Genomic DNA, 22,917 nt, shown 5'->3' with positions numbered 1-22,917 from the left:
GAGTCTGTCTCAGTAGCAGCTTTCGCGTGAAAATAGCCACCGTTCGTTTACTGAAGAGTCACTGTGGCTCAGACACGCTGTGATATCTCGTGTGCCTTCCTCCATGTCATCCTTGGACACATGACGGGAGATAAACAAAATCTTGCTTTTAAATGTAAGAAAAGTGTGATTCAGAGCATCCGAGGGTACGGCCTGCTTGCTCAGGGAGGGTCCGTCTCTTACGTGATGAGAACACGGCTCTGCATCAGATGCCCTTGGGACGCTGCTTTACAATGGAGATTCCCCCAGGCCCCAGCCTGCTTAGGGAAGCCTTAGTGTGAACTTCCAGTTGGCGTGTGACGTAATTCTCAGTCACGCCAGTCAGTGGAAGGACTCACTGAGCGTTCCCATCTTGACTGATGCTGTGTTTCCCAGACTCCTCTGTTCTGTGGAAGGAGAGGTCGCCTGTCTGATTCCCGGCCCAGGTTGTGGCTTGATCCCCAGGAGCGGGACACGCAGGAGGCAGCCAGTGATGCGCTCCTCTCACATCGATGTTTCTCTCTCTCTCCCTCTCCCTTCCTCCTTCTTTAAAATAATAATAAAAAAAAATCTTAAGAAAAAAAAGATAAAGATGATGTAGCGAAATCACTGGTCCCTGAACGATCTGTTTTCCCTCCTCATTTCCCCCTCTATTTCATTGTGCAAACAACAACCGATCAATTAGAAAACATGCATCACGGTGACGGACAGTGAGCTAAGGAAGCCCACCGTTTATGGTGTTCACCTTCCTGTCCTCAGCGAGGGTGTAGTGCCTGGCATGTGGCAGTGCTTTTGAGTGACACCTGCCGCAGCCAAAGGACAGAGACATGAAGAGACAATTAGTCACCTACCCAATCAGTATCTGTTGAGCTTCTGCTCTGTGCCAAGCACTTTCCTGAACAAGATGGTTGCAGCGCCAGGAGAGACTGTCTCAGTCTGTGCTCCATGTGGGCACCTGCAGTGAGAGAAGTCAGGAGAGGGGCAAGGGACAGACAGGGCGCGCAGGTATTTTGGAGATTGGTCAGGGCGTGGTCAGGGCGCTGTGGGTCACAGTGTGACCGGTGCAGAAGCGAGCTGGGCTGTGAGTCCAGTTCCACAGAGGTGGTCTGTGTGGAGCCTGGAGGGGCCCAAGGAGGCGGGAGCCCAGCGTGGGGCAGAGGGCAGGGGCCAGGCTCCCAGGCCCGAGACAGAAGCCGAGACTGAGCGCCAGCTGGATACCTTTGTGTTTTCCTGAAAGCCTGGGCTCGGACCGGCAGGACCCGTTTACACTGTTAACGCTTCCTTAGGTGGCGTTGGCTAGGGGTGGCGGATCTTCGGGGACAGCCGCATGCGAGGAGCTGGGGGCACATTTTCTTGTCTCCCTCTTTCCTCCTGGCCACACAGCCTCCACGCGCCTTGTGTTTCCGCAGGAGGAAGAGCTGAGGAAAAGCGGCGAGGCCAAGTACTTCCACCTCAACGACGACCTCCACGTCCTCATCGAGGTGTTCGCCCCGCCCGCTGAGGCCTACGCCCGCATGGGCCACGCGCTGGAGGAGATCAAGAAGTTCCTCATCCCTGTGAGTGCCCTTCCAGTTCTTCCTTTGCATGTGTTTTTAATAATAAACACTGAGAGGCTAGATTATTAGATCTCTGAACGCATATCTGTCTACTCAGTGTGTGTGTGTGTGTGTGTGTGTGTGTGTATTAGAGGCCCGGTGTGTGAATTCGTGCATGGGTGGGGTCCAGCCAGCCTGGCCAGGGGGAGGGGACATTGGTGGTTGGCCAACCTGCCTGCTGGTCGAACTCCTGGTCAAGGGGACAATTTCCATATTAGCCTTTTATTATATAGAATATACACTGAGTTGCCAGATTATTATGCGTTCAGAGATCATCTGGCCACTCAGTGTATATTTATATTGATTTTCAAGAGGAAGGGAGAAGGGAGAGAGAAACTTCCATGATGAGAGAAAGTCATCAATCACATCGCCTGCCTCCTGCACGCCCCACATGGGGATTCACCAGGCAACCCAGCATGTGCCCTGACCGGGAATCGAACGTGACCTCCTGGTCATAGGTAGATGCTCACGTCGGCCGGCCGGGCATTCCCTTACTCAGAGCCTTGGTGAGTTGGCAGCCACTGGTGCTTGCAGGGCCGTTTGTCTGCCCCAGAGCCTCACCGGTGTCATGGCAAGGGACCTCACCCTGTCCCCACGAATGCCTGGTCATCATTCCCCCTTTCCTTGTGAGGTCACAGGCCTTCAGAGATGAGGTCACGCTGCTGAGGTCACACGAGTAAGGAAGTCAAAGAGCACAGTCCCTGGTCCCCGTGGGACTCACCCTGTTGTGAGTCTGGACCCGCCCTGGCAGTGCGTTGCTCTCGGACCCAGACCCAGTGCCCTCCGTGTGCGGGCATTGGGCCTGCGTCCACTTTCCCCGGGATCTATGTTTAGCTCGGACGATTCTGTGTCACCCCGCCTCTCACTTGCAAGCATTTTTTTAAAAAAATATATTTTATTGATTTTGTACAGAGAGGAAGGGAGAGAGAGAGTTAGAAACATCGACGAGAGAAAGTCATCGATTAGCTGCCTCTTGCACACCCCCTACTGGGGATATGCCCGCAGCCAAGGTACATGCCCTTGACCAGAATCGAACCCGGGATCTTTCAGTCCCCAAGCCAATGCTCTATCCATTAAGCCAAACCGGTCTCGGCTCACTTGCAAGCATTTAACATTCATGCGGCACGTTTTATTTAGCGTGTGCTTTACAAATAGCTCATTAAGCCTCACACGCTGTAGTCACATGGCGGGAAGCGTATTTATAGGTTGGCTGTGAGAGGTCGCGCTACTGATGGATCCCAGTGGGCCTCTTGGGGCCCCAGGACCATGAACAAGTGGGAGAAAGCGTCTGTGTGCACCGTGACCCCTGGCCTGCTCCTCAGCTCGCCTGCCGCTCGCAGGGAGCTCAACACGCCGGTCCGTTAGTCTTAAAACACGCTACCTCCTTCCCCCCCGCCCACCCCGTCGGGAACACTGGCGCCCCCTCTCTGGCAGGTAGTTGATACTCACCCTCGGGTGATGCTGTAGAAATCCCTATTCCTCCTCCAGCTGAGTGAGGTGCCGCTCCTGTCCGTCATGCACGTCCGAACGTTCCTTTCACTGGAGCTAGACACAGTGTTCTCTGCTCGGCACACATGGTTCTTGTGGGGGTTGACGGAGCAGGAAGTTGGGAAAGGGGGGAAAGTCAGGGGTGACTCCCAGAATTCCTCAGGGGGCGTGTGGACAGGAACATAAGACGCACCAGAGCAGGCTTCTCAGTATAAGGGGATGTGCTGCATATCCCAGCGAGAATGGACCGAAGGGCGTGCAGGCCCTTGTGGCCCGTCTGCCTCCTGCTCCCCGGCGGGCCCATCACACATGCTTGGCGGCAACCGGGGAGCGGGGCTGTGGTGGCCTTGCCAGTGGATCTGTCACGTGCGGCTTTAATTTCATTATAAATGCCCCACCTGGAATTCATCCTGAGGGGAAGAGTGACGGCTGATGGTAGACAAGTTTACCTCGGGGAACAGTACTGCGCTTTCTCACTTTTTAAAATTTACTGATGCATTTTCATTTTAACCAACTCAACTCTTGTATTTTGACGTCAACTATTTTCCTAACCCTTTATTTCTGTTAAAAAAAAAAAAAATTGCTGCCTGGCCAGTGTGGCTCAGTGGTTGAGCTTCCACCTATGAACTAGGAGGTCAAGGTTCGATTCCCAGTCAGGTCACAGGCCCGGCTTGCAGGCTCGATCCCCAGTGTGGGGCGTGCAGGGGGCAGCTAATCCATGAATCTCTCTCATTGTTGATGTTTCTGCCTCTCTCCTCTCCCTTCCTCTCTGACATCGATAAAAACATCTGTTAAAACCCGTGTGCTTGGTGCACTGACCACGCCCGCCTCTTCGCGGCTGTGACGCTGCTGCGTCTCCCTCCCCAGGACTACAACGACGAGATCCGCCAGGCGCAGCTGCAGGAGCTCACCTACCTGAACGGCGGCTCCGAAGGCGCGGAGGCCCCCGCCGCCCGAGGGAAGTCCGCCTCGCGCACCAGAGGCGCCCCGACCCCCATGGCAGCCAGGTAGGCCATCGCCGCGGGCTTGCGTTTTCTGTCGTCAGAACAGGTGTGTGCAGCCATCCCATGTCCGTTACTCAGCCAGGCAGCTCTCCCGGCCAATCAGTGTGTCCTGTCACCACGGCTGCCGTCCTTCCGGGCCTGGCTGTACCATTCCTCCAGGTGGGATTCACCGTCGTCAAGATCTTTTAAGATGAAACTAGATTCATGTTTTAAATGCCCCCGTTCCAAACTGATCACTCGAGAGGCCCCCACACTCAGCGTGGAATGTCTCACACCCATCGATGCTGGGCAGTCCCTGGCCATCGGACCTGAAGGGACCTCCACGCCTCCCTCGGCTCCTCTGTCATCGGTGCGGTTGTTAGGAGAGAGGGAGAAGCGGGTGCCGGAGTCCTGGAGCCCCAGAGCCCCCATGGGAAGTGATAAAGATCTTTCCTGCTTCTTTGGTTGAATACACACACACAAAGGGGAAAGGCTCCGACCACCCAAATAGGAAGACAGCGGCATCCTCGAAGGGAGGACTCAGCTCTCCAGGGGCAGGTCTGGCGCTGGGGGTTCAAAGCCAGAAGCCCTGGTCACTCCGCTGAAAATGCATAAACAGAAGGAGCCATCACAACCACATCCATCCACCCACCCGCCCGCCTATGAAGCCTTCTGCTCGGTGTTACCTTTCTGCTCTTCCGTGTCCTGGCTGAGAGCAGCGCTGCACCTGGTCCTATCCACGTGGATAAACGTTTCAAGCAAAAGGTTTTCATTGTACATCTCGCCGGACAGCCCTTTTCCGTTCCCAGACCCCAGCACCGCTCTGCCCGGAGCCTGGCTGTAGCATTCAGCGAGTGCTTTGTAGTATGACGGGGCGTTTGTGGTCGCGTGTCATTCGGCATCACGCCTTCCTCTCCTCAAGGTATCACTTAAAGCCGTGCTCTTACTGCTCGACTCCATTCCCACTGGCGTTCCCTTGAGAATGAGTCTTCAACGCACCTTCACAGAGAAGTGTCTGGAGCTACACCTGTCACAAGACCTGCCTGACGTTCTGTGACAGGCACCTCTGTGTGACTCCGTATGCCCCATGGTGATCTAACAGAGTTCATGATGATGGGGAGGAACTGTGAACTTCTCAGATGTATAAATGCATGTCTTCCACCACGTTGGAAGACAGGCATTTATATATCCAAAAGTCATGGTGACTGTTTTGTGGCCCATATAGTAGGATGGCCACGGAGGGGCATTCGATAAGGCAGCGGGAACCTTTCGTGGCTGGAATACACACAGATGAACTGAAATGTCACCGGAGGGTTAGACGCACTGTGAGTGGAAACTGGGTTTTTCTCCTGATCGCACTGAAGACTTCTCTAGGCGTGCGCCCGAGGTAGAGGAGGAACACGGCATGCTAGAAATCACAGCGTCTTTCCGTGCAGTCCAGAGGGACGGGCGTTTGTGAAAATGGTTCTCCTGTCTTTGCTCCTTTGTCGGTGATCCCTGACTCTCTGTGGATCCGTGTCTGGGCCCTCTGTTTTTGCCCCTCAGTCTGTGTGTCTAGTCCCGCCTTCAGTCCTCGCTCTCTGGATTGCGGTGGCTTTTACGTGAGTCCTGCAGTCAGGCATTCGGGGTCCTCCAACAGTTCCCTTCTTCAGCGGTGTATTGTCGCTTCTGTTTTTATCAGTATTATTTTTTAATCTTTCCTGGTGTACGTTAGAACATGTGGGCCCATCTACAGAAGAGCTTGCTGGGACTTGGCTGGGGCTTGCACTGAGTCCACACGTCAAGTCGGGAAGAAGGGGCAGCGTGGCACCATGGACTCGTACAACCATGGGCGTGGACTGTTTCTCCTTTCATGTCTCTCGTCAGAGTTTCGTGTTTTTTTTTCTTTTTGTTTTTTGTTTTTGTTTTGTTTTTACATGGTTTCTGTACCTATTTTCTTAGCCGTGCACCAGAACATCTCATTTCACTTCTTTGGTTGTCTCGGTAAATGCTGCTGTGTGTGTGTGTGTGTTTAAAAAAAAATCGTGATTTATTGATTAGGGCAGTTTTGGGTTCTCGGCAACATCTAGAGTCTCTGGTGTTCCCCGTTCTCCGGTGCGGGGTGCGCTGCCCGGAGGACCCCTTTCTGTGGACGCCCTTCTTCTCTTGCGTCACTTGCTACTTCACGTATCGCTCCTCCTTCCTTTTCCGGGCCGGGCGCTCCTCTGAGGCGTCGGGGACGGGGGCGATGGAGAACGTGACGGACACCGCTAACCTGTCCCTCTCGCTTGCAGGGGAAGGGGAGGTGCCGCCACCCGGCCCGTGGGCGTGGTGGCCCCCCGAGGGGCGTCAGCGTCCAGGGGAGTCCTCTCCACCCGAGGGCTGGTGAGTCGGGGACGAGGCCTTCTCACCCCCAGAGCAAGAGGAGTCCCCCCATCCGGGTACAGGCCTCCACCGCCTCCCCCGACGCAGGACACGTACGGCGATTACGTAAGTGACACGGCGCACAGCAGCTCCGATGTACCGGCCACATCCCCTCTCCCTGTGTGCCTTCCTGCCTGCTCCCCCCGGGTGTGTGCGTGCCCCATGAGTGCCCGGTGCTGGAGGCACAAACACTGAAGGAGGAGGGGCCTGTTCACCCACTGGCTGAAGGCTGAGCCATTGACGATGACTTTGGGTGGTGGGTTTGGAGTCCAGGATTAGGCTCAGGGCGCGCGTTGCCTCGCTTTCATAGGATGCTCCCGTGACGTCCCTCCACACTCCACCTTGGGGCCCTCCTCGCAATCCAGTCCTTTAAAAAGCGCTGCCTGAGCAACCTGGATGGAATTGGAGAACCTCATGCTGAGTGAGATAAGCCAGTCAATGAAAGAGAAATACCACATGACCTCACTCATTTATGGATAATAAAGAACATTATAAACTGATGAACCAAAAGATAGATGCAGAGACAGTAAAGCAACAAGCAGACTAGTCAAATTACAGCGGGGAGGGTGGGGAGAGGAAGGGGAGATAAGAGATCAACCGAAGGACTTGTATGCATGCATATAAGTACAACCAATGGATGCAAAACTCTGGGGAGGGAGGGTATGTATGGGGGGAGCAATGGTAAGATATGTACACAGATAATAATTTAATAAAAATAAATAAATAAATAAATAAAATCACAGTTAAAAAAAAACAAAAACGCTGCCTGCATGCGCCAGGCTGTCTTTCCACGGAAGCGCTTCCCCTTACCCTCTGCTGCCCAGTGTGGATTCCTCGCCGAGGATCTTCTCAGGGAAGAAAACAGAAACTCACTGTTTTCTTAATTCATGCAAAACCAGGTTTTCTCGTTCCCCATTCAGTCATTCCTTGGTTGGTCCGTAGGCTGGCTGAATAGACAACGAATAGAACTCTGAGAGGCGCCTGGGGGCAGGGAGAATGCAACCCCCTCATCCTTGCTGTCACTTCCCGGTTTGCCGTGGAGGGACCTAGCAGTGGACGGTGTTTCACATCAGCAGACGGAAGTCTTAAAGGACGAGTGTGTGACTGTCGTCAGAGAGGGCGGCAGTGGCAGGGCTGAGATGCAAGACCCAATAGGTCCTCATGTTTTGCTCTGTATTTGCTTTTAATTGAATGCGTTGGGGTGGCATTGGCTAATAACTGTAGGTTTCAGGTGGACAGTTCTGTAACACACCACCTGTGTATTGTGTTGTGTATTCACCACCCCACGTCGTGTCTCCTTCCACCACTGTGTGTCCCCCCTTTGCCCTCTGGGAAAGCCGTGGGACACAGGGAGAGGATCCTGAGAAGGAAATTCAGAGCAGCAGAGGCCTCCCTCAAGACACTGGAAGAATCTCAAATAACCCGACTTTTCACTTGAAAGAGAACAGCAAACAAAGCCGAACCTGAGCAGGAGGAAGGAAATGATGAAGTTCAGAGCAGAAACAAGCGAAAGAGAGTCTAAAAAACAACAACAAACAACCAGGCAAAAAATCACTGAAATTAGTTCTTTGAGAAAATAAACAAGATTGACACACCTTTAACCAGGCTCATCAAGGAAAGAGAGAGAGAGGACTCAGATAACTAAAAGCAGGAGTGAGCGTGGCGAAGTAACTACAGGCATCAAAGAGAGACGAAGGATTAGGGAAAATGGTGCGGATGCTGTTTGCCCACGGGCGTCCGGACCTCTGCTCACGCTGCTCTCTGCACCAACGCCTCCTGCACGTCTGTCCACTGCGGTGCATTCACTAGGATGTTCGGAGTAGCTGACCTCCTGCATTCCCATGGTCATTCCATGTCTCCCTCCGCCCTGGACTGTGACCTCTGGGAGGACAGACATGGAGAGCTTTTTATTTACTTTTTGAGGGGCCACCTGGAAGGAAGGAAGGAAGGAAGGAAGGAAGGAAGGAAGGAAGGAAGGAAGGAAGGAAGGAAGAAAGGAAGGAAGGAAGGAGGGAAGGAAGGAAGGAAGCTGATTGATGTTTCTCTCTCATCGATGTTTCTAACTCTCAATCCTTCTCTCTTCCTCTTTGTAAAAAAAAGTCAATGAAATATATTTAAAAAAAAGAATGAACTCTTTGGAAATTTCAACGACGGGACTATCAGTGAAGGTCTTTAGGGAAAACCACGTATGTGGTGTATATGCACTTTGGGTGATTATAGCATCAGTGTTTATTAACATAGCTTATTATCACAATTTAAAATAATCTTCGGATGGGAATCATTTTCTTATCAACTCGGGTTTTCAAACCGCTGACCGCCTGGTCCAGGCACCGATGGTTCCGCGAAGCCATGGAATCCCAAACATGGAGAACCCGCTGGTTCGGTCGCACGCTCAACTCGTCCGCTGTTGCCTGTTTTGTACCATAACTTTAACTTTTATGTATCCCATTAAAAATAAAAAAGTTACGCTGCACATTGGGATAAATTTTCTTTGTTCCAAACTTAGTCTGGCTTCACCCATTATTTCAAATCAGTTAAGCCTGAAAAGGAGTGAGAATTGAGTGTTAAAGTGTGTGTGTGTATTAAATGTACATGCAGTTCTTTTTAAATATATATATTATTGATTTCAGAGAGAAAGGGAGAGAGAGACATCAATAATGGGAGAGAACTATTGATCAGCTGATTCCTGCCTGCCCCACACTGGGGATCAAGCCCTCAAATGGGGCCTGTGCCCTGACCGGGAATCGAACTGTGACCTCCTGGTTCGCAGGTTGGCGCTCAGCCACTGAGCCACACCAGCCAGGCACATGCAGTTCTTTAACCTGGATTCTGTGGGAAGATTCTGTGACATGATGCTCCCCGTTCTCTGGAGAGCTCCCCTGAAGGTTTAATTACCGGACCCGTTTGGGGACTGGGTGCTGAGGAGACAGCAGCGAGGGCAGAACCTCCCCACAGTGGCGCCGGCTTCGCTCTGTGACAGTTCCCTAACCTCCCAGCTGCTCCCATTACCTTGTCGTCCATGGCGACAGATTAAAACAGAGTGCAGTTGTGAAAAGGTTATTTATGAAAATGCATTTTTAGATGTGAATTGAAAAGCCTAGGGACACCTTTTTATTTCTGACAAAAAGAGGAAGGTTCTGTGATTTTTTATTTTATTTTATTTTATTTTTAAATATCCATTTTACCAGAAGCAAGAATCAGAGTCGCAGGCAATTTACTCGAAATGTCTGTCAGGAGCTTCACACGCCGATGTCTTCTCTGAACGCGTGAAAGATTGACCTATTTTAGAAACCCAAGACTTGAGGAAGTCATTTCAGATTTAAATCTATGAATATGGAGGAGTTTATTTTTTTCCTCCTGACTTTAAACAAAACAACCCCCAAAAGTGGCCCAGGCAGGAAGGGCGGGCTGGGCGGTCGGTGTCCCTGAGACAGGGAGACCCTGCTTTCCCGGCCAGGCTGGTCCCTCCCAGGCGGCCCCGTGGCCATGGCTGGGCTCGAGCTGCAGTGATGGGTGTGGAGCGCCCCCAGGGGACGCGGAGAGCCCTGGGTTTTCCTCAAGAACCCGACTCTTGGTGTTACCCTTCCCGGGAGCATTAGGTCAGCAGCACAGAACGTGGGTCCCATCGAGGAAGCCAGGCAGCCGAGTCCCATCCTGGAACCCATCCGTGGCCTCTGCGTCTCGTGGGCGGTCCTTCCCTGTGGTCTGACTCCGTGCGCGCGTCAGGGCAGGTGCTCACCTTGCAGCGGAGTGGTCACGCCTTCCCGTCTTCTGGTCCCCATGACAGTCACAGGGTTGATGGCAGCGGTCATGCCTCTCTGTCCACAGCATCCAGCATATGCAATAAGGAATGAACGTGTGCTTTCTTGATGCAGAGACAAGACACAGTGACTGCTTAGGATATCAGTGCCCGCAGGTGGCTGGCATACAGAGCATGAGGGAGGCAGAGGGGAGGACTGAGCCTGGGTGCGATGGGGAACGGCTTCTAGAGGAGACGACCTGGAGGCCAGGCGGGAGCCGGACTGGCGGCTCGGGCAGGCGGAGCACAGGCTCCCCAGGAGGACACCGCTGGGATGGACGTAAACTTCTGTCTACGCTCCTCCCTCTCCCGCGGTGGGATTCCTGGCTCGCCTCTCTGTCCTTCTATTTTCCTGGATTGCATTTTTGAACACCTAGTCCCCCCTGGACACATCCGCCTGACCCTGTGGGTCTCTGGCCCAATGGCCTGAGCATGTCGAAGGAAACAAAGCGGGCTTTCCTGGCAAGCACCGTGCTGCCAGCTCCCCACGCCTTCGGGGGGTTGCTTTCTTGTTTTGTTTTGCTTACTTTGAACTGGCGTCTGAACATGGGCATTAGGCCCTGAAGGTGTTGAGTCTCCAGGACAAATAATACAGTTCTCACGCCCGTGCAATCTGATTGTGAGATGGTGTTTTATGCACACGAAGGTAGGGGTCATTATTACTTAGAACGATCAGCAATAATGTGATTTGTCTTTAATGATGAAAAAACGTGACATGGTGTGATGTGTTCATGGTCATGGGTGACACTCAACGAGGACGTTATGACTCCAAGCCCCAGAGAAGTGAATGTCTCCCAGCCCAAGGAGCTAATCTGTTTGTTGGATAAACTCAGAGCAGCCGCTGTGAAACCGGCTTACGTGAGCGGTGAGCGCTGCATTGCCCGTGAAAACGTGGTGCCTTTTGCCACGATCAGACATCTCCCTGATGAAGGTGAGGTTTTCCCAGGATAATTGTCTTTTTTAAAAGGACTCAGAGCCGAACCCTTATTTGTTAAAATCGCCGTCTTTTGTCAATCCTCCTGTCTGTGTAAAATGGTTTTCCCCAGCTGAGAGGCCGTGCTTGCTTTTGCCCGGGACAGAAATAGAATTAAACGTCACGCTGTTTCTTTTATCCTGGAAAAGCTCTTCTTTTCAAAGGCCTGCCTGCCCGCTGTCCGGGGTGTGCGGGTCGGGGTGTGTGGGTCGGAATGGCAGGGGTGTGTGCGGGTTGGGGTGTGCGGGTTGGGGTGTGCGGGTCGGAATGGCAGGGGTGGCACAGGCGTCCCTTGCTGACGCCCCGGCACCGACCCCATGGCCGGGTCGCCCTGTGCATGAAATAGCATTTAGACACCTTCTTCATTGACGAGAACAGCCCAGAGGTGTAGCTGATGCAAAACATGAGCGAGTCTTTGTTAAGGAGGCAGGGACGTGTATTCCTCTATTTTTCTTTCTCGTCCGCGTTCGTCCACTGTTTTTAACGATGTCTCTCTGATGTGCAGAAATAGAACCCGACGTCTTAAAGGGGAACTTCCCGTTGAGGCAGGAGCCTGAGCATGGTGGGCGGCGTGTGGCAGAGGAGTTCAGGAAGGGCTGGTCGGAACGGACACTCTTTCCGAACACGGCTGTCCATGGCACCGCGTCCCCTCGATGTGCATTCGTTCGAAGAAGCTGTTGCTCTCTTTCCTGCCACTTGTTTCTTAATTCGTTCGCCCGTTCACTCATTCATTTATCAGACACTACTGCATGCCTCTTTTTTTAAAATTGATTTTAGAGAGAGGAAGGGAGAGGGAGAGAGATAGAAGCATCCATGATGAGAGAGAATCATGGACCGGCTGCCTCCTGCACACCCCACACTGGGGATGGAGCCTGCAACCCGGGACTGTGCCCTGACTGGGAATCAAACCGTGACCTCCTGGGTCATAGGTGGATGCTCAACCCCTGAGCCATGATGGTCGGGCCTGGAGCTGGGCAGGCTTTGCCCCCGGAGGGCAGTGCCCTGATTGTGTGGAAGAGGAGGCAGGACGGGGCCCTGTCCCAGGGGCAGGGCAGGCCGTGCCCCTCATTTCTGGGCGGTGACAGAGGCGGATGTGTCTGGCCCACTGTGGGCTCAGCGGGGACGGGAGACTGGTTCTGTGGGGCTTTTGAAACTAAAATCTATCACCAAGACTTCTGGGAGCCCAGCCAATGTGGCTCAGTGGTTGAGTGTCAGCCCATGAATTAGGAGGTCATGGTTGCATTCCTGGTCAGGGCACAGGCCCATGTTTCGGCTCCATCCCCAGCAGGGGGCATGCAGGAGGCAGCCGATCAAAGGTTCCCTCTCCCCGTTCATATTTCTCTCTCTCTCCCTCTCCCTTCCTCTGGGCGCCTGTTGGAGCGGGTTTTCCACACCCACCCAGCCAGCCAGCTTACACTAACTCTGCCATTGGCGTCGCCTCTCTCTCCTGTGCCGACCCTCGCGGTCAGCCCCGGAGGGAGCTCAGGGCCCGCTCGGGGCTCCTGGGCACGTGCTTGTGGCTGCACGCACACCGCCGTCCAGACTCCCAGAAACGGATCAGAGCTTCCCCGAGCCCCTGTGGGTGGACACCTGTTCCCGGCTGTTTCCTGGCCGCCTGTGTCGGCTCTGGTTTTTCTCCACCGCCACAGGCAGCAGGAGCCTTAAATAACTGCCTCTGAGCATTTTCTTCAAACTCCCCTGGAGAGAAGGGGGTTTTCATAGGATGAGCTCCAAGTCATGTCACAGAAAGACATCCCTCGGAGAATGGGGCTTTGATACAGCTCCCCCCCCCCTGCTGCGCCCCCTCCATTGGCTCCAGCCTCCTGGTTTCCATAGTGACGGTGGCTGTTGGATGGTGAGATCCCCACAGAGCTGGGAGCGAGGGGTGGGAAGATAAAATATGACAGAGCTCCCTGTTCATACCCAAGATGGAGCCTTAAAAGAAAAAAGTGAATGCTCCCTAGATCTCCGTGGGCCTTGGCTCACTCCCGTCATCGGGAAAGTGTGGGTTCCGGCCACTTTGGCAGCTTCTCTCTGCGTTTGCGTTTGGAGGCTTTACCACGCAGTTTCCATTGATGCCCCTGTCACACCTCCCTTCGCCCTCTAAGCAGACCCATGGCGAAGGGCTGGCTGCGTGAGTGAAGGCGCAGAGCACGCAGGAGGCCTCGCTCTTCCCCGACGCCCTCTGACGGTCTCTGTCCCCCTCCCGTTCTGTGCAGGACTACGATGACGGCTATGGCACCGCGTATGACGAGCAGAACTACGACTCCTACGACAACAGCTACAGCACCCCGGCCCAGAGGTAAGGGCCCGCCTCTGGGACCCGCAACCCACACTGCCTCCCCTGTCCCCTCCCCCATGTCTGCTCTGGGGAGAGGATGGGGATGACCAGCCAGCACGTCTACCAGTACCTCCTCTGCAACTGGCTGTAGCTTTAAAGCAACGTGGGTTGGGCCCGGAGGGCATGGCTCAGGGGTTGAGTGTTGACCTAGGAACCAGGAGGTCATAGTTGGATTCTTGCTAAGGGCACAGGCCCGGGTTGGGGGCTCCATCCCCCGGGTGGGGCGTGCAGGAGGCAGATGATTAATGATTCTCTCTCTTCGTTGATGTTTCTCTCTCCCTCTCCCTTCCTCCCTGAAATCAATTAAAAAAATATGCAGCTTGGGAGATAAAACTTGGTATTTTATTCACTCTGAGAATTTAGCCAAGTAGTGTAATCTGGGGAGGAGCAGTGCCGGCGGAGTCCGGTTATTCAGGTCCTGAGGCCCAGGTCGCGGAGAAATGTGTCCGCACCCTGCTCTGTCCGCCCCGGGGAGAGAGCACGAGGTTTTGCTTGTGTTCACGGAACATTTCCGTCTGCAGCAGACGCCTTCCGGCTTCTAAGAATCTCAGGTTCCTGGTAGTAATGAGTGGGTTCCCATTCGTTTTCTAATGAAGTATTTATTCAGAAATGCATGTTATTTGGAGGCAAAAAAAAAAAAAAATAGCTTTCAAATGTCCTCTTCCGATGGCATGCCTGGTTGCTCCTTGATATTTGAAATCCGTGTTTATTCTGTTCAGAATGTTTTCCTAAATGCCTAGAAACCTCTTGCTTTGTATTTGGAATTCTAAGTGGGGAATAAAGGTGGACAAACACAAAAGAACACACTGGCGTGGTGAAGCATTAAAACCAGGGGCCACGTGGTCACCCTGATGGGGCATACATTCACGTTTGGACGCAGACAGGTTACCAGGCAAGGCTTCACTTGTTCATTCTGATACCGAGGTGGACAGTGATTTAAAAATGTATTTCCGTTTTGCTCCAAGTTGTTTTCTTACATCATTTGTAACAGTTTAGTAGTCTTCAGACTGTGTCAGCTGGTTCTTTTTTTTTTTTTTTTTTTTTAATATATTTTATTGATTTTTTACAGAGAGGAAGGGAGAGAGATAGAGAGTTAGAAACATCGATGAGAGAGAGTCACCGATCAGCTGCCTCTTGCACACCCCCTACTGGGGATATGCCCGCAACCAAGGTACATGCCCTTGACCGGAATCGAACCCGGGACCTTTCAGTCCCCAAGCCGACGCTCTATCCATAGAGCCAAACCGGTTTCGGCAGCTGGTCCTTTTTTTTAGGGGAGTCTCACCCAGTCGGTGTGGCTCAGTGGTTGAGCATCGACCCATGAACCTGTCTGGACACATGCCTGGGTTGTGGGCTCAATCTCCAGTGCGGGGCGAACAGGAGACGGCCCATCGATGATTCTCTCTCACCGTGGGTGTTTCTCTTGCTCTCCCTCTCCTTCTCCCTTCCTCTCTGACATCAATAGAAATATATTAATTTTAAAAATAGACTCACTTATTGGAAGCCCGGTGCCTGGTGCCTGTGTCCGTGAGGTTGTTAACACTCTCCGTGCTGCTGACACAGGCGTCTTCTGGATAAGAGCTTATCCATAGCTCACTGGGCCCAGCAGCTTGATGGTGAGTGTGTGGCGGTATCGGTGAAGGAAGGACACAGAGTATACGATTAAGCCCTCGGGTCGGTAGGTCAGCTCACGAGATGCAGGAAGAATTAGGGAACGCCAGCTCCTGCTCAGCCTTTCAGACTTTCTGTTCTGATGTTTCCTTCTGTGTAGGAGCTGTCACTTGTTAAGGTTTTAGGACACACGTCACGCATGCACAGTGGCAGTTACCAGCTCAACCACAGCCTTCTTTGCGATGCACAGACACATGTGGTGCGGAGGCTCTCTCTGGAGCACACCTGTGCCTCCCTTCCTTCTTCCTCCCCCCAGGCCGGCACTAGACTGGCTTTCTCTCTCCTGAGCTCCGGAGGCCCTGCTGCCGCTGTAACCTGGGTCCTGAGCCCACGCGGCCCAGCTGGCTCACTTTTCCACAGCTCACTTTTCCTATCTCTGTGTGTAAATGGACTTTTTTTTTTTTTGTGTGTGTGTGTGTGTGTGTGTGTGTGTGTAAAAGCCTGGGGATCCGCGCCATAGAGGTGGGGACCTGCAGACCTGTGCTTTGATCCCACTTGCACGCTGACTGCGGGGTGACCTTGGGCAGTGGCCCCACCTCTGCATGCCCCAGCTCGTGGACGGTGTGACGTAGTTCTGTGTCTGAGGGCGGCCTGAAGGTTGAATGAGACGGGCAAGGCCACGGTCCCTGCCAGGCGGATGGAGATGGTCTCTACACGGGGACAAGCAGGCGAGGAACAACCTTCGCCTTCGCTGACCTGCGCCGACGGGACGGGCACCTTCCCAGAAATCGTCGTTTCTGCTCCAGCAAACCCTTCGGAGAGGTGCTCCTTCCCTCCAAGCCGAGCGGCGTGCATTTCCGTTGGCCGTCTGATCTGTAACCCCGATGACGCTCACCGCTCCGGCGTGACAGCTTTGGTTAACGCAGCACGGGGCCGACGGCCGGAAATGGGCTCAGAGAGTGGGGTTCGGGGGCGCTCACACCGGAAAAGGCACCGGAGGGAGGAGGCCTGCCGGTGAGCTTGGCTCTCTGCGTGTCGAGTCATCATGGCCCCACTTCCATACAGCCATCACACCGCTCTGTCTGTGAATCCGACCCTGTTCACACTTACCTACAGTTTTCATTTTTAACAAATCACCGTACTTTGGTCTGTGCTTCTGAAGAGGGTAAATTCTCCGAGGAGGTATTTGATTCCTCTAGTGATCATAAAGAAAGCGGAATAAAAGGGTTTCACAGACGTGCTAACCACCCCCTGCCCCCTCCCCCCGCACCTCCCTCCCCTCCCCACATGGAAGGACCTGGGTGAGCGTGTGGTGGTTGGCGTCTGGACGGGGAACACTGACAAGCTAATTTCCCACCGCGCTGTGGGTCTGACCGGACGTTCAAGTACCTACTTCATCTCCGTCCTCCTACATCGCTGTGATTTCCATGAAAACACTTCAGATGACCGAAGAGAGGGGATTAGAAGTCATCGCTGCCCGTCTTGGAGAACCTGGCAGGTCCGGCGCCCGCTCTGCATCCTCTTGTGGATTATCCAGGCCCAGAAGCACCGAATACAGCCGCACGTGCCTCTGAGACCCCGGTGTGTATGGGCCAGGGGTCCGAGAAGGCCTGGGGAGTGTGCAGACTCCGGAACCCGGGGTGCGGAGAGCGTGGGTTTTGTGATCGATGGCTTACACTGGCGTCAGGGTGCCCTGGGCTTGTCCCCGGGAAGGGAGCTGGCTGTCCTGTGCCATTCCTGTGACGCCGCGTCTTCGGGGAGTGCTCTGACGGCACACGTGCTCTGGTCCGCCGTGTGGATGGAGGAGACGGCGGGTCCGGCAAGTCCCGGGCAGATGGGGCAGTGGCGGGTGGCATGGCCCCGAGGAAGCAGGCCTCAGGGAGGCCGAATGGACTCGGCTGCCAGGACGGAGCAAGCCCAGGGGTCCCTGCTCTGCCCCTGCTCCAGGGCAGCCCACTGGGTCCTGGGACCTGCGCTTCGGGTCCTGTCGGTGAGAGGGTGGGGACTTGGTGGCGTCTGCAGGCTGTGGTATGGCCGCAGGATGAGTTTGGACTGTGGGAAGTCTGCTTGGTGCGGTGCAGGCTCCTGGGGCAGAGGGTTCCAGGGGGCACTGGGAATCGGGGAAGACGGCGGGGGGGGGGGGGGGGGGGGGGGTGCACCCAGCCTGGTGCACAGCCGGAGCTGTTCGGGGCGTCAGGCAGCAGGACTTGCTGACGGGGGACGACTTGCTGGGGTGGTGGGCACACGGCGGCACCTATTGAAAAACCATCTTCTGCCGGAAAACGGTCACAAACTTGGACCCGTTCCCTGGTGCTTCTTCACGAGACGCCGTCCTCTGCAGTGAGTGCTCCTGAGGGAATGGGTTTGCTGTTGGAGTGGCTGGAGCCGCTCCGCAGCCGGAGTGGAATGGCAGGTCTCCCTCTGCCTTTGGGTTCAGCCCTGCCACGTGCATGTGACCTTGAGCTCGCCGAGGGCACGAGGGAACCTCATGTTTAAGTGATGGCGTGAGTGGACAAAGCAGGACTCACCTCCCCGAACAGTAGATAAGAGGATGACATGGCGGAGCCCGTGCTCGGGAGGGAACCGTTCCTGCGTGTTGTCAGACGTGAGTCGCTAAGATGCGGCCGGCGCTCCTGCTAAGCACAGAGGGTTATACAGCACCAAGCACGCGTTCTGGGCAAAAGACCGCTTCTTTAGCGAAAACTTGGCTTTCCCGAGATGGATGACAGCTATCCTTGAGTAAGAGCTTAATAACGTGGCACGCTATCTTATTTAAATCGCGCAACGGTCTTATTGGAGATTTATTTTTAAAAGCGTTTTACGGGAAATTGAATTAACTTCGCCCAAGCTTGCGCACAGTAAGTGCGGGAGCCCAGATTCTGATAATACGTTTGTTTGACTCCAAAGCCTGATTCTTAACTATTAATTCTCTCCTGTCTTTCAAACTGATTACAGTGAGACAGGAAACCTGCTTAAAAATGACAGCGCGGCCGTGTACGGAAAGCACGCTTAGCTCTGCGCGGACGCTCAGCTCATTCCCGGGGTGTGGCTGTGAGACCCCGGGCCACCGAGGCCCTGCCTGGGAGGCAGATGTGTTCAGGGAAGAGACAGGGACAGCGAATGGGAGGCTCTTGCCAACAAAACTCTCCTTTGTGCTTTTCCCTTTTTCTGAGAATCTCATAAAAATTCCACAGTTTTTAAAAATTATGTAGAACCTTCTGCAACCTTTTTAAAAATTGATTTTGGAAAGAGGAGAGAGAGAGAGAGAGAGAGAGAGAGAGAGAGAGAGAGAGAGAGAGAGACCTTGTGAGCTGCTTCCTTCACGCACCTCCCTCCACAGGGATGGAGCCTGCAACCTGGGCATGTGCCTGACCGGGAATTGAACCCGCCGCTTTCTGATGTCTGGGATGACGCCCCAACCACTGGACCCATACTGGCCAGGGCCCATCTGCAACCTTTTAAGCAACATTTTGCTCAGCAAACAGTTTCCGAGCGTTTACAAGCAATGGGAAAGATGTTGAAGGAAAATGGTGCCACCTCAACTGAAGGAGACAAACCCAAAACCGAAAAGTCATCAGTAAAATGTTGCTTCCACGGCACGAAAGAAAGTCTTTTCTGCATCGAATGGTGACTGGCGATGAAGAGTGGGTTTACGTTGAGAATCCCAAAAGCACAGAATTATGGGTTGATCCAGGTCAACCATCAACATCGACTAGAAGGCCAGATCGCTTCGGAAAGAAGACACTGCTCTGCGTGTGGTGGGATCAGGAAGGTGTGGGGTGTTATGAGCTCATCAAACCAGGTGAATCTGTTAATACTGACAACAAATAATCAATTTGAACTACGCTTTGAGCATAAATTTGAACCGTGTGGAGGGAGGAGGCCCGGGCAGACGTGGACAGTCGGGGACACCGTTTGCTCCGTAAACGTGGTCTCCTCCCAGTGCTCAGCCTGTTTCCTGACTCTGATGGGGAACCGGGACCCCGGGGAGAGCCAGGAATTATGCCGAACGTGTGGACTTCCTCGGACCCGGGCATGGGGGGACGTGGAGAAGGACAGGAGACACAAGAGACGCGGCCTCGCCTGGCGAGGAGCCCACTCTTGACCTGTGGAGGGAGGGGCGCCCTTGACCTTGACCTCATGATGGAGTTGAGGTGTATGCGGCCGGCTGTGCTTTCTTGCCTCCTATCAGCACTAACAGCTGTGAGCCTCGGTGAGGAGGTGAGTGTGTTTTCCACCATCTTTGCCACGGCGGGGTCTGCAGCGTGTCCTTGGGAAATAGGACACATCCTTGGTTAACAGACCCCCGAGGCCCCTGGAATGAAATGTGGAGGGAGCCGTCCCGAAGGGATGACAGGCGTGCGGGGCACAACTGCTCCCAGCTCCTGGCGTGATGACAGTCTCGCAGCAAATCATCAGAAACCGGGCGGAATGACGGGAAACGTCTGCGGCCGGGCCACGTGACGCCCCTCTGTCCTCCCGCTCAGGGCAGAGCTGTGCGGGAGCGCGGTGCCCGCCGTCCGGAGCCGTTACCGCCCGCTCCTCGGTGAAGGGGACTGGAGGCGGCTGAGGACGGGCTGGCCGTTGGCAGCTCTCCGGCGAGCAGTGGGGCCTGTCCAGGGAAGGGCGTCACTTTGACTTTGATGAAGGGGCTGCTCTCATCTTATTTGTGCAACGAAGATCAGTCTCCCAGGAAGCCAGGGTTGATCTGTCTCGGGGCCATCAAGGTGGGGCTTCTGGCCTCTAACAAGGAGCCTGTGGTTCTCTTGACTTCGTGCTGAGTCTCTTTTTATGTTTTTAAAAATTGATGCCAGAGAGGAAGGGAGAGGGAGAGAGGATGGAAATGCCAATGATGAGAGACAACCATCCATCGGCTGCCTCCTGCACGCCCCACCCTGGGGATCCAGCCTGCGTCCCGGGCCATGTACCCCGACCGGGAATCGAACCGGCGACCTCTTGGTTCATGGGTCCACGCACACCCACTGAGCCACGCTGGCCGGGCAGAGTGCTGAGTTTCTAAGAGAACTGGTCGTGTGGTGCCTGTGGGAGGAGGCCGTCCCTGTGGCCCGCACGGCTGAGCCGTCCGGCGGGCGAGGCTGCAGAGGAAGGGAGTCCTTGCTCCGTCGGCAGGAGACCTGCACGTTTGTCACGCATTCAGGTCGGGGCCTTTGGTCACCCTGACGCCTGCGGCCTCCGTGGTAGGGGGTCTCTGCCGCCAGCCTGGGCGTTAGGCTGTCTCTGTGTGTCTCTGTGTGTGGACCGCTTCACGGGGTGCGATTTATACCCACAGCCCCCCGCACTCACCTCTCCCTCTGTCTGTCTCCGCAGCGGCGCTGACTACTACGACTACGGACACGGGCTCAGCGACGAGACGTACGATTCCTACGGTGAGTGAGTCCGCTGCCATTTTTTCCTCAGTGAGTCTCCTGGGTAGGTCAGGCCATGTGTCTCCACTGTGACATTGCAGTGGGCGCTGGGCGAGTCAGATCCTGCAGGATGAGGCCTGCGGCCCCGGCGGCAGGCGGTCTAACTGTGGTTCGTCTGCTGGTTTCAGGGCAAGAGGAGTGGACAAACTCAAGACACAAGGCCCCCTCGACGCGGACGGCGAAGGGCGTCTACCGGGACCAGCCGTACGGCCGCTACTGACTGTACTGACTCTCCGATGTTGTGAACTAGCCCACCTCCACCCGCCCTGTAAACTGTGCAAAGTAATTTTTTCTATGAACGACCCCCTTTTTAAATAAATCAAAATGCCTAAAAACCGGAACGGATGGAACTTAACACTGCTTTGTGGAGACACCAACCTGGGAAGAAAGAGAGAGAGAAAAAAAAAAGATATGTAAAATTTTGTTATTTCCAATCTGTATATGAAACAAGAAAATAGGCCATCAAAACGAAAAGAAAAAAATCACACACACGCACACCTTTGGTTAACTAGCGTTAAACAAACAAAAAATAGGTTTATAAACATGTTAACCCATCCTTTAACATATGCCTCGCCTTTCATTGTAAAGGTTTCCATAGAGTTTAGTTATTTTCTCTTTCAGCCATATGCCAGTTTTTTATTTTTATTTTTCCCCCTCTTACATAAAAAGGGAAGCCAACAACAAGTGCAATACTGTGGTCTTTTTGTAACGCCAGTCTTGAAATGTTCTGTAGTGTTAAGCAAACTTTCCTCTTGCTTGATGCTAAATAAACTTTTGAAAGAAATGTTCCCGTGTGTGTGAGCTAACAGTTTCATGCTTTTTCTGACCTAAAAAGGCGCTCATAAATAGCCGTAAACAGGGAGAGACCTCACCTAACGACGCTCGTCATAAGGGGGCCACACTAAACACCGCACAACCTCTTTTAAAAACGGTATAAAATGGACTGCGCCATGCTAGGGCCACTCACGTAGGTAGACCTAACCGCTGTGTAGAGAGTCCGGGCCAGAGCTCGGTAAACGCTGGTTTTAAACGAAGGACTGAGCATCGGGAGCAGGAGGTGATCCGTCTTCATCTTGTCGGGCGTTTTCTCACTAGCGCCACTTTGGATTTTTTTTTTTTTAATGAGAATTTTGGTGCCTTTATGCGCCCCTCGCCCCATGCCGGAAGCCATAGAGCCCACGCTTTTAAAGACACTGACTAAACGGGGTCGCCCGCGCCAAGGCCAAGGATGTGTGTAGCCCTTAAACGGTCTTCGTTGCCAAAGGTAAATAAATCCAATAAGGTTTTAATCTCACTTAAGTTAGCTTTAACAGAAAGACTAAAAGCAGGAAGTTTCCCTAGAAACCCCACCAGGGTGGCCAGCTCACCTAAATTCTCATTAAAAAAAGTTTAATTCGTCTTAGTCATCTAAAAAGCCCTAGCTTAGCCAGTGTCATTGGGGCCGATTACCCCCCTATTAAACAAATGTAAAAACCTCATAACTAGTTGTTTGTAATACATTCTTTGGTTAGTCCTTGAGGGCACTACTTAACACAAATATTTCATAAAGTTACTCTTTAATCTTTTGGCATAAGTTGTCTTTAAAATTGTAGCTTATGAAGCGTTTAAGTTTTATTAAAATTTCTTGAGGGCTCTCCTTCTGTCTGACTGAAAAGGTGTTCTCTTTTTGTCAGGAGACATGGGCCATGATGTGAAGTCGAAAGACCGGCTGGGGCCCCAGCGCAGAGCAGGTGAGCGCCCTCTGTGCCCGCGGCTGTGATGTGCCCGGAAGATGAAGGCAACTTCACGCTCACTAGTCACACGGGAGGTGCCCTCGCTGGGGCCTCTCTCCAGCGCTGGCGCTTGCAGCAGGTTGACTGGTCCAGGCAGAGACAAAGCTTCGGAATGTGAACAAACCAGACCGGCCCAGCTTTGTTTATGAGGCCATCACAGTGTGGAAGCCCTCAGTTCCTTCCTCCAACAGAAATGTGACAGCCTCGCCTGGCCAGCGTGGCTCAGTGATTGAGCCTCAACTCATGAATGGTTGGATTCCTGGTCAGGCACAGTCCCGGGTTGCGGGCTCCATCCCCAGTGTGGAGCGTGCAGGAGGCAGCTGATCTATGATTCTCTTTCATCATTGATCTATTTCTCTCTCCTCCCTTCCTCTCTCTGAAGTCAATAAAAATATATTTAAAAATATATGTAACTAGCCTAGACAATAACATGCAAAAGTTTTCCAAGTTCTTGTGATCTGTATGATATTATCCCAATTTTATTTAAAAAAAAAACAAAACCTGATTG

General features: G+C 53.5%; 1 protein-coding gene across 3 annotated transcripts in view; it reads left to right on the top strand.

The window, feature by feature from the left end:
- The window catches only part of KHDRBS3 (KH RNA binding domain containing, signal transduction associated 3), a 49,115-nt gene extending 26,666 nt beyond the window's left edge, over positions 1-22,449 (top strand). The window contains exons 4-10 of one of the 3 annotated variants that reach the window (XR_004987859.2): positions 1,428-1,574; positions 3,969-4,108; positions 6,358-6,553; positions 13,479-13,561; positions 20,540-20,598; positions 20,766-20,919; positions 22,311-22,449. Coding sequence is in view for 2 of the 3 variants with exons in the window: in XM_036437525.2 (XP_036293418.1) it covers positions 1,428-1,574; positions 3,969-4,108; positions 6,358-6,553; positions 13,479-13,561; positions 20,540-20,598; positions 20,766-20,857 (717 nt within the window). In the remaining variant the exon portion in view is untranslated. Of the gene's footprint in view, positions 1-1,427; positions 1,575-3,968; positions 4,109-6,357; positions 6,554-13,478; positions 13,562-20,539; positions 20,599-20,765; positions 21,422-22,310 lie in introns of those variants that run through there. The other 2 variants (XM_045581285.1, XM_036437525.2) reach the window with 2 other exon arrangements.
- The last annotated feature ends 468 nt before the right edge of the window (positions 22,450-22,917 follow it).

The sequence above is a fragment of the Pipistrellus kuhlii genome, unplaced genomic scaffold (genome assembly GCF_014108245.1).
Source record: "Pipistrellus kuhlii isolate mPipKuh1 unplaced genomic scaffold, mPipKuh1.p scaffold_m20_p_14, whole genome shotgun sequence".
NCBI lineage: Eukaryota > Metazoa > Chordata > Mammalia > Chiroptera > Vespertilionidae > Pipistrellus > Pipistrellus kuhlii.
The sequence above is the reverse complement of the archived record's forward strand: the minus strand, read 5'-3'. Positions and strand labels throughout refer to the sequence as shown.